Source organism: Balaenoptera borealis (genome assembly GCF_965194805.1).
Source record: "Balaenoptera borealis genome assembly, chromosome: 8".
NCBI classification, from domain to species: Eukaryota; Metazoa; Chordata; class Mammalia; order Artiodactyla; family Balaenopteridae; genus Balaenoptera; species Balaenoptera borealis.
In genome coordinates, this window is record NC_138865.1 from 87,799,227 (window position 1) to 87,814,053 (window position 14,827).

The 14,827-nt window shown below is 36.9% G+C and overlaps 1 protein-coding gene and 1 long non-coding RNA gene across 4 annotated transcripts in view; both read left to right on the top strand.

Annotated features, from left to right (window-relative positions):
- The window catches only part of LOC309634297, a 139,710-nt gene that overhangs the window by 40,558 nt on the left and 84,325 nt on the right, over positions 1-14,827 (top strand). The window lies entirely within an intron of this gene.
- The window catches only part of DCAF10 (DDB1 and CUL4 associated factor 10), a 56,248-nt gene that overhangs the window by 33,069 nt on the left and 8,352 nt on the right, over positions 1-14,827 (top strand). The window contains exons 4-7 of one of the 3 annotated variants that reach the window (XM_082403995.1): positions 1,960-2,162; positions 3,843-3,956; positions 6,291-6,436; positions 7,365-7,460. In XM_082403995.1, coding sequence (XP_082260121.1) covers positions 1,960-2,162; positions 3,843-3,956; positions 6,291-6,436; positions 7,365-7,460 — 559 coding nt within the window. Of the gene's footprint in view, positions 1-1,959; positions 2,163-3,842; positions 3,957-6,290; positions 6,437-7,364; positions 12,902-14,827 lie in introns of those variants that run through there. The other 2 variants (XM_082403994.1, XM_082403996.1) reach the window with 2 other exon arrangements.

Here is a 14,827-nt window from a genome sequence, read left to right on the forward strand (position 1 = left end):
GCACTCTGTATCAGAAAGGGTAGCTAAAATAAGGATTCAAATGAAAGATATTTAAGAACTTATATCTCCTCCCTTAATCCACACTGCTGGGCTATTTACCTCCTCGCATTTCAGCAGGAATTTTGAATTTTATTCTCTAAAGAGGTAAAATAGAGAATATCTGTATTAAAGGATGCCAGACACAGTTGAAGGCTTGGGTACCTTACCAAAATCAGGGGGATTGAGTGACCATATGCACACTGAATATTGAATTTAGAGATCCTCACAAGTTCTTTCGGTTAATGAACTAAAGGTACTGACATTAGGAGTTCCTCAAAAAATGGCTTCACCCTATTTAGTGAAGCTCAAGCCTACCCTTGCACTCAGAGTTCCTAGTCAGCTTTTTAGTTCCCCACTCTTAATTATGAGCAGACAGCCAAACATAATCAGACATTTGACAAAAATTTCTACGAAAAGACTTACACAAATGGGGAGATATCTTGGAAAAAGTAGAGACTACATAGGGAGAAGAAAACTTAAAATTTTAAAAACCTATCAATATCCTCAGAGAGATAGGAAAAGTTATTGCATGCTTGAAGCACTGCATGCTGACTGAAGGATGCTACAGAAGAGAGAAACAGAGGGGACTTTTAAAGTACTGGTATTGTTCTACCTCTTAACATGGGTGATGAATCACAGCTGTTCATTTTTCTTTAAACTCTACATATGTTTTATTTATGTACTTTTCTGTAGGGATGACAAAGTTCACAGTTTTAAAAATAATAAAAAAGGAAATAAAATGGGGACTAAAAAACATAGACAAGGAATAAAAATCTATTCAAAAGATCATACAGATTTGAAATAGAGCCAAATAGAACTTAAAGTAAGGAAATAGAACTATTTAAGTTTATAAAAACAAGTAGCAGACACAGCTTAAAAAACAGGTATAAGAAAGATATTGAGGACTTCCCTGGTGGCGCAGTGGTTGAGAATCAGCCTGCCAATGCAGGGGACACGGGTTCGTGCCCTGGTCTGGGAAGATCCCACATGCCGCGGAACAACTGGGCCCGTGAGTCACAATTACTGAGCCTGCGCGTCTGGAGCCTGTGCTCCGCAACGAGAGGCCGCGATAGTGAAAGGCCCGCGCACCGCGATGAAGAGTGGCCCCCGCTTGCCACAACTAGAGAAAGCCCTCGCACAGAAACGAAGATCCAACACAGCCATAAATAAATAAATAATTAATTAATTAAAAAAAAAAGATATTGAAAAATTACCAAGATGGCAACATATGCAAATGAGGAGATAGAAAACATGAAAGAGCAGTTATTAGACAAGGAGAGTCAAATGGGAATGTTTCAAATATCTATCTAGAGCTCCAAAAGAATAGAGAAAATAGGTGAGAGGCAATATTGGAATAATGATGGAAAATTTTCCAGAATATATAAATAATATGAATCTTAAGATTTAGAAAGTCAAATGAATCCCAATGAAGATAAATGAAAAGAAATCCAAATTTACACGTCATAGTGAAACTCCAGTACTCCAAAACAAGGAGAAGATCAACCAAAGGGAAAAAAATTATCCAAAGTAACAATTTGACTGATAGTAGGCTTAAAAATAGCAACAATAGAAGCCAGAACTCACTGGAATATTATCCTCAATATTCAGAAAGAAGTAACTATCAACCTAAAGTTATAGGCTCAGCTAAACCCTTAATCAAAGAGTGAAATAAAGATTTTCAGAACAATAAAAAGTGAGAATTTATCTCAACAAAATTTTAATATACTTCAGAAAGAAATAATAATCTTTAAAAAAAAGTTAGAGATGGAAGAAGGAATGGTGAGCAAAAATTTTTCATGTGTATAAGTCTGAGTATATACATCAAGTGTAAACTCTAGTTTGAAGGGTAAAAATATGACTATCACTGAACGCTTATATTTATGATAACCCTAGGTTTTGTTGGTTTGATTTCTTTTGTAGGTGTACAGAAGATGGGTGTCCACATAAGAAATTCTTTCACACACGTTTTCTCATGCGAATGAGATTAACACCAGATTGTTCCAAAATGTTGATCTCAACGTCCTCTGGATATCTCTTGATTTTGCATGATCTTGACTTAACCAAGTCTTTAGAAGTAGGCAGCTATCCCATTTTGAGAGCAAGAAGAACAACGTCAAGTTCAGGTAAGCTTTCCTTTTTTGATTAAAGAAAGTTTTTTCTAAATAATCTCAGACATGGGGATGGTATATGTTTCTATTCTGAGAATGATAGCAGAAAGAAGGGAAGAAAGTTAAAAGATATTCTTTGGAAAGCTCAGTAATAGCTTTTTTCCCAAGGAAGTATAATGATCTACATGTATCTCTGACATAGTATTAATTTGTGCCTCTGTATCACAAATGATCTAGGAAGAATAACTTCTAACTCTAAAAAAAATTTTTTTAGCCCTCTGCTAGCCAGAAACTCTTCATCAGTATTTGTAGATCATCATTATCTCAAAAATTAGTGATGGCCCAAAGTACTGTCAATCTTTTTTAAGTTTTTCTGGAACCCAGCAGAGCTGTTAAGTTATAGTCAATATAGAGTTTTAATTTTAAGTCTGTATTGCATCCTAGACTTTCAGATGTCCAGACACAGGTAGTTGGTGCCATCTTATCTCATGACCTATAAACATCCTCTTGCTAAAGCCCTGTTCCTTTTCCTGTTGCCAATTCCATTGGACTTAAGCGAAATGGGGGCTCAGGAAAACTTTGTACTACATTACATGATAGAGACTATATTATATCTACCTTTAGGAAGAAGAGGGCTGATATAGGAACATACTCATTAGTTACAGTATTGTGTTTATGAACAAGAACTCAGAAAAAAAATACTTAAGCATTTGGAAAATATAATGTTCATAAATTGTTGTTTAAAATCAACTTCAAATGGTTGGAATCTTTCTCTATGCACGGGGTCACTTCTGAAGACTCTTTTGGGAATGTGCAGGCCTCATTGTACTGCAGTTGCCTAATTTCACTGCTAAAAGTAGAAATTTAAGTTTTACCAACTTATTTGCAAGCAAGGGATTTCATTAATATGCAAGTACAGTCCTTTTCATTTCAGATATTTTTTAGGTTAAACATTAATAATCAACTTTAGCTTAGTGAGAAGTAGTGATTTAGAAGGTCTAGTTGGCATGTTTTGCTTAAAAACCAGGAAGGTTTTCTGTCTTCTAAAGGTAATTCTGATACTTAATACCATCCAAAGAAATTAGATTAATAAGTCCCCACAGAAATGTGCGGCCACAAGAAAAGTGTGAAATAGAGACTGCTATTTGGAGTGAGACATCAGACTCACCTATCTGATATTCATTTTATTTTCCCAGATTTCAATGTTAAGTTTGTATTGCATTTCAAAGATAGTATTCACATAATTTCAGTAATGATGAAAGAAGTTGTTGGTATGCTTTAAGAAGGATCTGTTCATGTTCTCGGTAATGGACCTGTTGTTTGGATGCCATTCTAACATAAAACAACAGGCTGAACAGCTCAGTTTTCATTCTTGCTGAATTTTCTTGTTCCATTTCACTACAGAAATGATGGGAAACCTAAGATGTTCCTATGTTTATTTGGTTTTTCATTTTTATTTCACTTAAGGAAGTCATTGATGTAAAGGGTTTTAGAAAGGGACTAGGCCTTAGATTGGACATTCCAAAGAGCTATCTTGCCCACCTCAGTCTTTTTTATAGGCCACTTTTAGGTGGATATGTACTTGCCATGTTTCAGATGAACTTTAACAATATGGTTCAAGTAGATGATTAAAAAGTTAAGAGACACTACCAGAGTTTTGCTAGCTTTACTGTCGGAACGTTTTGTATTTTCAAGATCTTACCACTTTGTCGAGTTCATCTGGTCCTAGAGTTTCTGGTTCACCTTCTCATCATAGTGATTCCAATTCATCTTCTGAGAAACACATGTCACGAGCCTCACAAAGAGAAGGTAGGTCAAAAGTTGGATTTCATAATCTTGAATATAGATTCTAAAATAGCTTTTTTTGGTTTGATTTTAATCCTTAAAAATAAAAGCCAATAGAGATGAGGCTATTCCTTGCTCCTCAGTAACATTTTCAAAAAGCTAACCAGGGAATTCCCTGGCAGTCTAGTGGTTAGGACTCAGCACTTCCACTGCAGGGGCATGGGTTCAATCCCTGGTTGGGGAACTAAGATCCCGCATGCCACACAGTGTGGCCAAAAAAAACAAAAAACAAACAAACAAAACCCCAAAAAGCTAACCAGTCTCTAGGGTTGAATATCTTGGGCTTACATTTTTGTTGGAATTTGAACTTTAGTTTTATTTTCTGGATTTAGTTTGGTCTAGTTTGGAGAGGGAATAGTTGGGAGATATAGACTCCAATCAAGGTTGTTATAGAAATTAAATGAGACTATGCATGTGATAGTGCTATGTAAATATAAAGGGATGAGTTTATCAGGTGCTTGTGAAAGTTGCCTGGTTCCAGCCCAGCAGGCTTTTTGCTTTGCCGTTTCCTTATCTCAGCAATGCCTGGCAGCCTCAGAGGGGTTGTGGGATAAAGAGCTATAATCTGGCCCCACTCTACTTTTGCCAGTTTTTCCCCAGCCAGTCTGGGAGAACTAGCTGCTCAATCTGTTCTATCCACCCCTTAATTGAAATGCTTTCTACCTATGCAAATTTCACTCATTATCCCTCTCCGTACTAATTCACATCTTAGCTCTTATAGCACTTTTTGTTTGTTCTCCTCTTGATGGACTGATGGCCAGATATATATATTTTTATAATTTTGGGTCACCTTTTGGAGATAAGCATATCTCCTACCTAGATATTTAGAGGCAGGACTATACTTAGACTTCTAGTTAGTGTTTTCCCTGGGGGGCCTCATCTGGTAAGTGCTCAATAAATGCATTCTTGATTACTTTGCCTGACTACTTCCAAGAATGGTTTGAGTGACCTTCCTAACCTAAACCTATAGACTATCCACCATCCTGTCCTCTGGATGTTGAAGACTATGATGTCTCATTTTAAGGTTAAATATTCCTCCTCTTAGAGATTTATGCCCACATATGTAACATTTCTCCTGTGGATTCTTAGGGATGTAGCACAAATAAAAGTGAAGTAACTTTGGTTCAAGTAAAATTAAGGAGGCCCTTGACCCTCCAGTCTTCCCTACCCCATCTCCACCCTGGCCCTGTATGGTTTCCCCCTTTTGCCAGCTCTTGAGCAACCTCCAAGGAGCAGAGCTCAGAAACCACTGCTTACTTATTCAGAATGGGTTTCTTTTCTGCTTTTGTTATAGATTTTCAAAATTCTTGAAATAGGGTTTTTTTTTTCTAAAATTGTTGTTGAGGTTCAATCACATGTGAAATAATTATTTAGGTATAATTTGGTTGTGAGAATGTAATTTAGATCGTCACAGGTTTCTGTCAATGCTACAGTAATCTAAAGGGAAGCTTTTAAAAGAAGATAACACATCTAAGTGCAAAATAATTCACGAAGGGTCTGACAGAGGCAGCTCATTATCTTTAAAGCAACTCCTTCTATAGGCAGAGAAGTGTTGAAATATTTCTCTTGATAATAAATTTCTAAGCTGCTTCCTTACAATGTGTATGAAAGTGGTTCTCCACATACTTGAGGGATATGACATACTCCCATTTGTAACAATGGCTCACTACAGCAGTCAATTTCATTGGGAGCCAGGTAGAAAGAAATGATGGGCCATAGCAGAGTACCAGGAATATGTACAATTGGCAGTATCTCCCACCCCTTGTTTTGACATGTCTCTGTGTGAGTTGTCCTCTCTTACCTCCAAAATTATACATTGATTTGTTGTTTATAGTACTGTCCTTGGGGGCCATAAGTCCTGCTCCTTGCACACATCTTTCATCTATATAAAGGCATGGCTTCCAGGTATTTCCTTCTCTGGACTAGAGAGCATCAGGTCCTCTGAGATGAGAATTGTTGTCTTTTACTTTTCCAGATTCCTTTCATGTCACATAACTTGAGATGTAGATCCAAATCAAAAGGATTCCTAGTCAGCTTTAACACCTTAGCCTTAGGTTATTATTGATTCCTGCTGCAGGAACTTGGATTCTTTAGTTCTATCATACCCCTTCCCCCATACCCACCCCAAAGACACATACCCCATACGTTGAGGGGCACCATGGTTTTTTACATGTGGTAGCATAAGGGGCAGATGAAGGAATAAAGGCATGAGGGTGGCTGCCAGAAATCAAAGCTTTGATGAGCTACCTTAGTCCTTTGATAATACAAATTCCACATCCTGATTTTCTCATATCTCAGGAATTTCACCACGAAACAGTCTTGAAGTCTTAACCCCTGAAGTTCCTGGTGAGAGAGACCGTGGAAATTGCATCACATCGTTACAGCTGCACCCAAAAGGCTGGGCCACTCTTCTTCGGTGCTCAAGCAACACTGATGATCAGGAGGTATGGGCAGCAGCACTCCACCTTCAATGGGGCTGACTGAACAAACTGCCATTGCCATGTGTGCTCATGGTGTCTTTATCCCTTCAAAATCCTTCCTCCTCTCTGGCCTGTGTGTGGCAAGCAGGAAGTACTTTAAAGGAGTCATCAGCTCAGATTGAGCCCAGCTTAATTCTTGTCTCCTTCATCTCATTGTAAAAAACCCCTTATACAGTAAACATAGGACTAAGCTAAGCTGGCTAAATGGGAGGTTTTGCTATAAGCCAATGGAGTATTATGATTTCCTCTTTTTAAAAACCAGGGAAAGCTTTGGGAAAGGAAGGGACTGAACTGATAACTAGGGGAAAAGATCTTATATGACCTTATGATTCTCCTTACTCTGGAAAGCAGGAGTCTTTCCAGAGCTAGCTAGCTAGCTAGCTAGTCACTAGCTCTCGAAGCCACAGCTAACAGAAGGAGAGAAGAGTCTTTGAAGTGTGTAGGAGGAGAGGTATTCTAGGGCTTAGATGTCTTAACCCTAAAATATCAAGATTCTTGTTACTCTCAGAAAAGGGAATTATTACTTCAGAAGTCACAGTGGCCTCAGGGAATAAAAGGCTTTAAAGTGTCATAGTACAGAATAACCTTGATATGAATGTAGATAAGACAGTATGGGACCTACAAGTTTTGTTAGTTGGGAGAGGGGTAGCATTCATCTGAATGATTTCTTGCAACAACTCTGTAGCTTTGGCATTCTGTGGAGCTTTTTTTTAAAAAAAAGATTATCTTAGCACTGTTTGGGACTCTGTAACTTTTTGTTTTTTAATTAGTTGAAGTATAGTTGCTGTACAATATTGTATAAGTTACAGGTGACAGTACAGTTATTCACAATTTTTAAAGGTTATACTCCATTTATGAGCCTCTATGATTTATCTCTCTTCTCTCCCTCTAGTGGACTTGTGTCTATGAATTCCAAGAAGGAGCCCCCGTGCGACCAGTCTCACCTCGCTGTTCTCTACGACTGACTCATTACATTGAAGAAGCCAATGTAGGCAGGGGTTATATCAAAGAACTTTGCTTCAGCCCTGATGGGCGAATGATTTCTTCCCCACATGGCTACGGGATTCGCTTGTTGGGATTTGACAAACAGTGCAGTGAACTTATTGACTGTTTGCCCAAAGAAGCCAGTCCCCTGCGGGTGATCCGTTCTCTGTACTCTCATAATGATGTGGTACTGACGACAAAGTTCTCTCCAATGCATTGTCAGATCGCCTCCGGGTGCCTTAGCGGACGGGTTTCTTTGTATCAGCCAAAGTTTTAGGCACAACTTACATCAAATAAGGAACTCTTCTGGTGTTTGAATTATATATTACTTCAATTTAGGTGAAGTATTTTCTTTTTAGAAGATCTTAAAAGTTTGGGTCAAGATCCTAGTTCTTATGGGTCCATGAACACACCTGTGACCTGAGTACTTGGTCGTCCAGCATCACAGGGGCATCGCCAAGTTAGACTCCAGGCAGCACCATCTTTTTGCAGCATTCCTAGGCTCCTGCTGATCTGTGCCACTGAACTCCAGTTCTGCTGGTTGTTTTGCATGGTAGCTCTTGTCAAATTTCTTTCTTTTAATTCTCTTTTCTGTTTTTTGATTTTGGTGTGAATTTTGTGGACATTTGGCAGGAGTTTCGGTTGGATTAGGAGAAACTCGTGATGCTAGTGTTGAATAAAACCCAGAAGTTTGATGTTGGCATACTGGTTGTTGAAAAGAAATTTCATCTTATCAGTATACTTGGCCTTTTAAAGTTGCTGTTGTTTCTCTATAATGAGCACAGATAATGGCATTATTCTTACAGCTGTTATAGTTTTGCAGCAAAATGTCTTTTAAGTTTCCTGTTAAAATTATACATATTTTTCACCGTGAGAGGGATTTTGTTGTGAAATTCTAGAAAAAAAATTACCACCTCTCTTTGTAGTTTATTTGTATGAATTTTTAAATCTGTAGCATGTGTCCTTACTTGGTATTTTGTTCCTGTCAACAGCATTAGAAAGGAAAAGAGAAGGAATGGGCTTTGGTCATTTCTATTGTATAGAAGAGGATTTGTTTATTAGATTATACTCTCTATCTGGCCACACAGTGATGAGAACAATGTGGCTTAGATTTTCTGTTTCCTCTGCCAGATTATTTGAATCACAGAGGATGACAGGTGGACAGAAAATGGAGAGTAAAGACGTTGTGTTTTTCTCATCTTCCTTGAGCTCAACTCTCTTACCATTAATGAAGGGAGAACTGTGATTGTCTTCAAGCTGTTGTCATAACTGTGGTGGTCCGTGACTTGGGTGTCATGACTAAGACCTTTTGTTGTGTTTTGTTATGGAACACAGCAAGTAAAAAGCATCACGCAGGGGCCAGGCATAAGGCTGACTACTCTGCTTTTTTGAAAAAAGTAAGCAGCTTTTTTCTAGTCTCCTCCACTTTGAATGGGACTGTCCTTAGAAGAGATTTGCCAGAGGCTGGAGTAATTTGAGCCACATGCTAGCTTTTTCCCTCTTAGAACACATTCTCTTAGGCCAGTGGTTCTCAAACATTAGGGTGCATTATAATCACTGGGGAGCTTGTGAAAAATAGAGAAACCTGGCCCTCACCTTAGGAGGTTCTGATTCAGCCAGGGAGAGGACAGGAATCTGTATTTTTAACACGAACCCCAAGTAATCTGTATTCAGGTGGTTCCTGGATCACAGCTTCAAATATTACTACCTTAAACATCAGTAAATATTTCTGTACCCATCAGGTGCTTAACACAACTCCCAGAAGGTGTTTTGATTATTAAAAAAATAAGCAAATAAAAGCAATTTTAGAGGTAGAAAGTAACTTGAAATGGACTCAATCTCGTTATTAGATGAATGAGAGAAGTTAAGTGACTTGCCTAAAGTCATCCTGCAAAATTAGTGGCAGAGCCAGGACTTGAATTCAAGTCTCTTAATTCCTTGCTCAGGGCAATTTCTACTGTATTATGCTGGCTGTTAAAACAATGACTTATGAACACTTTTTTTGTCTTTAAGTTGTATTATTGTGAATACCTTTAAACTGGCCAGTAGATTGAAAAAGGAAGGCATGGGAGTATCAATGCTGAGAATTCCAGCCATAAGAAGAAAAGTGTTTTCAATCTTATAGAAATGTTTAAGCAACCCAAATACATGAATAAAAATGACACTTTTTGTAGAACCTGCCAGACAGCCATTCACACATGTACAGAGGTTACATCTCACTTGGATAATGTTGGCTCTGGGACAAATTTTAAAAATTAGATTTTTCTTACCATGGATATTAAAAAAAAATTGGAAATTTTTTAGTCATCAAAAAAAGTACCCACAGTGAAAACACAGGTTTGCCATAAACTTTCTTAAAAACAAATATTTAAAAGAAAATAAAGTTTTGGAGACAAAAACACCTAATGTTGACATTAAAAATAAGCTACTAAGTACAATGGTTGTATTGATAATCAAAAGAAGTTTCCATATATCGCATCTCCTTAGGAGAGCGCTCCATGTCAGATGCTAGGCCCAAATGTTGCCCAACTCTAATAAATTTCAGTCCATGATTCTAGAATATCTATCATGTGTCAAATAATGTACATACTTTACTACTAACTCTCACAAAAACTGCAAGGTAGGTGGCATGAGCACCAATGTACTTTGGGGGAAATGGAGGGTCAGAAAGGTTGATTTGCCATAAGTCACAGAGCTGGCATGGGGTGGCAGCACTGAGATTCAAACTCAATGTTTGTTTTAGTTCCAAGCCTGTGCTTACTACTCTACCATTTTGCCCTTTAGTTTGTAAAGGATGGTAAACTGGCCTGTTAATTTACTTATTTAACACCCTCTGGAAGTGGTTTATTTCAGAGCTGGCTCATCTTCTGCACCACGCAAAAGAACATTTACAAGATAGACAATTTCCATTAGAATTAATGCCATAAACTGCAGGGCACACATACGGTTCATTCCTAACTAAAAACCCTCATGTAGGGTAAGTAGCTATAAAATAAAGAAAAATGGAGGATTAATAGCCTTATACAAAAACAGAGCCTCACAGATAAGAATTAAAAATTAATAGCAAACTCAACAAAACCTTTGTCCTCTCTGAGGTATTGTTATGATTAGAAAGTCATCAGGGGATATTAATCAAGGAATTAAGGGGCATCAGGAATGCCATACTATTGGAGGAGATTACACTTAAAATTTCAAGATCCCATTTCACTTAGTGTATAAAATCTAATCTGGTGTTTTTAACTCTAAAATTTTATTTAGTCATTTTTATTCATGATAATTGGTAAATGTATTATAATTGATAATATAATTGTTGGTAAGTATAGTATAAATTATACATCTGCTTTAAAAAGCTTTCTGCAGAACAGTATATTTATGGCAAAGCTATGTTGAATGAGTTTAAAAACATCAAATATACAGTAGTTCCTTATTTTCAATTGTGAAAATGAAGTGGCTGATGCAGAAGAGACCTCTACTTTTATCTTTTGAAAATGTCTGTGGTCTTTTTTCTCAGAAGCCCAAAGAGCATGTATATTTTGTTTCTCCTTGTTACATCCCTGAGAAGAGGCTATACCAAAAATTTTAGGAAAACAAGCATGGAAAAGGTAAATCACATATTCCTCACTCCTATGTCTAGAACCAAGATCACATCATATCATTAAGGCTGTTTTCTAGAAAGTGCAATATAGCAAAAACGCTCTGAGACTCTTTTAGGAGCCTAGTGTTTCCCATATTAGAATATATGGTGTTGGCATCCATAAGAATCTGTTAAGCTTGTGTTTAACAGGAGAAATGGTCTGATAACTTACTGATGACAATCATCCCCATTTAATGACCAGCAGTCACTGAGAGCTAAGAAAATTCAGTAACACAGTGTTGGTCATGAAGGAAAGCATATATATTAATGTTGGGATAATTAATGCATATATCTTAAGTGCCAAAATTTAAAACTTGTAATTATTTTTGATGCAAGTCTTTCAGATATGTCAGTATACCTACCCGCCTTCTTCTTAAACAGCATGCTCAGTACAATTCACTTTTTCATGATGAAAGTAAAAGTTATATTCATGTGTTATTACAAATATCTAATGAGCTCTGATGTATGTAAAATAATTCATAAATTGTAAAGGGCTATAACAAATTGATATTAATTATTATAAAGTGATTCCCTCAGCCTTGAGGTATATATAATCATTTGCCTCAGATTCCTGGTGTGGTTTTTGTTTTTTTTAGTTTAAAAAATTTTGTATCTGCTAAGCAGTTTGTTTTGCTTATATAGTGGTCTCCTACCACACTATCAATATACCTGCCTCTAACAGGCTCCCCACTTCCTTCTAATGTGCTGTGTTCATCTGTTATGAGCTGGGACGTGAGATAACCAAGCCTGCTTAGTTTCTAATGGGCTGGATGAGCTCTGGGTGCACAGTCTGTGAGACAGCTCTTTTGGTTGCTCACCAACTTCCTGACAGGTTCACAATAACCTTCTGGATAATAGTTCCCAGTTAAAGCCCAAGCTAGTGATTTTTTTCAGTTGCCACTAAGTAAAATACTACAAGCTAAGGATGCTGCTAGATTAAGGAGAAGCAATGTACCAAAATACAAGGAAGCAAAAACAAAGGCTCTGTAGTTGCACAGGGGTCTTTCATGCTTTTAAGAAAAAAGAAGAGTGCAGAGGGAAAAAAAAACCAGTGAAAATCCAGATAGACTTAAGAGTATTTTTGATGCCATTAAACTGTCAGTAATTATTAAAATATATGGTTAAAAAATAAAATAAAATATATGGTTAAATTATCACACATTGTACAAAGACACAGTTAAGTCTCAGTGCAAAATGAGAGTGTACCGAAATTTATACCCTGAACACAATTCTTAAGAATTTCTTCCATTCAAATGATAATGGAAATTAATATCAAAAGGAAAGTCTCAAATTTACCTGTATGCCGCTTTTTTAGTTGTAAATGAATTAGTGATAGAAAAATGGGTTTTATCAAAAGCTCCAGGGAATACATCTCACATGCACACACCTCCTCTATACATGTGTATATAAATGTCAGTATAAATGAAAATGCCAGAGATAATAAAATAATTTTAAAAATTTAAATCTGGTCCAAAGTACTTAAAATAGAATTTTCAGCTTTCCCGAGTTTTTTCCTCATTTAGATTTCATGGTTTTTACACTAGAAGTTGAATATTTGAATTTTCTTTTAAATTTCATTGCATCTTCCATTTCCAAATTGTGCTTTCTGATAAATTTTAGATTCACATTTTCAGGACATTTGGAGTATTCCAGATAATATGCCAGACACCAGAAAGTTTTCTCTCTAGATTCTGAGGTGCTGTTTCTCACTAGATTCTCATGCCAGACTGTAAGCTCCTTGAGGGCAGGGACTCTTCTTTATTCTTCTATTCCCAGTGCCCAGCAGGATCAATAAATTTTTGTTGAATGAATCAAGTGAATCTTCACCATATGTGGCCTCAAATTTCCATGAAGCCAGAATTGTGATGTGCAAATTATTCAGTACTACAGGAATCCATCATTTATTATAATGAACAGACTATTCATGGGAGTAAGATTTTGTTCTGACCATAGGTCAGAAAAACTAAGCATTTCTCATTGATTTGGAAAACTGCCAAGACTCAGTTTTTCATTCAACAAACATGTGACTCCCTACTAGATGCCTAGTCTAGAGTTCAAGGGACAAAGATAACTAAGGTTTTAGTATTCCTATAACTGCAGTTGATATAGACTTAGATGCAGGGCTGGCTTCATGGGTATGTGACCTATGTAGTCATTTGAGGGCCTGCACTGAGAAAAGCCCCATGCTTGGTTTAATGCTCTGCTGAAGCCATCTTGAAATTCTTAATTGCATTATAGTACCTTTTACCTACCTTCTAGTAAAGATATTCACATTCATTGAAAACTAGCCATAAAGTGAATGATTTAGTAAAATAACTTCTAAAATCTAAAACTGAAACAAAACTACCTCCCTCCCACAAACTTTTTTAACAGATCAAATGTTCTTTATTTCAGAATTAGAAAAGCTTTCTAAAAATGTGACAAGTTTTTACCTTTTCAATTGAGTTGTTTTTCAAATGGATGGTAGAATTGTAGGTGAATTTATCTACATACATACCTACATACAATTTTAAGGTTTTAATAAACCTTTTATTAATATATGCACTGAATATTTTAATTTAAGTCTACCTCATAATGTGCTTTTAAAAAATAAATGCTACTTTGAAACATTTGCCACACTTTTTGTGTGTGGTTAACCTATTTAAAAGGTTGATGGCAAACTTGCATTGCAGTGGTTAGGAATCTGCCTGCCAATGCAGGGGACACGGGTTCAAGCCCCGGTCTGGGAAGATCCCACATGCCGCGGAGCAACTAAGCCCGTGCACCACAACTACTGAGCCCACGCGCCACAACTACTGAGCCCACGCGCCACAACTACTGAGCCCACGGGCCACAACTACTGAAGCCCGCGCGCCTAGAGCCCATGATCCGCAACAAGAGAAGCCACTGTAACAAGAAGCCCGCGCACCGCAACGAAGAGTAGCCCTCCCTCGCCACAACTAGAGAAAGCCACACACAGCAACGAAGAACCAAAGCAGCCAAAAATAAATAAATAAAATAAATAAATTTAAAAAAGATTAGGAGACCACCTGGGGCTAGATTAAGGGAGTGCAAGTCCTGTTCACACCCTAATCTTGTCAGAGACCCCACCTCTGGAAAAAACAACAACAACAACAAAAAACTTGCATTTAGCATTAGTTTGAAAATTTTTGTTTACATTTTGTTCACTTTTAGACCAGAATCAAGCATAAGGCTGTGACAGAGGCAGTGGCTTGGTGGTTCTTGTTAGTGATATTCTACACTTTTTTGATCATGTAACTCTTAACAGAAAAAATTAGAGAATACACTCCAAATTTTGATCATTTATGAATTATCTACATATTGTTATACTGATCTATTATGTACATTATAAAACATGTATAGGGAAAAAGGAAATTTTAAAAGGATAAGATGTTTAAAAAATCAAAGTTCTACATTACCTCTTGCACTTCCAGGGTTCACCTTGTCCTTCCACTGGCATATGCACACTTCATTTTTTGAAGCCTACTGTTCTAAAACATAGAAATGGCATTTTGCACTGAAAACACACTAAGATCTGAACCATTCACATCTGTTCACTAATGTTCTGGCCATTTACAAGTTTATTTGATATGAATCGTGTGTAGAGTTTTATAAATTATTCAGTGAAAATTATTCATACCAATAGGAAGCATAGTTGATCAATTTTTGTCAAGCTGTATACAGTGATTGGTTCTCATATAGATAAATTTAGAACATGCTATTTTTCACACTGTTCC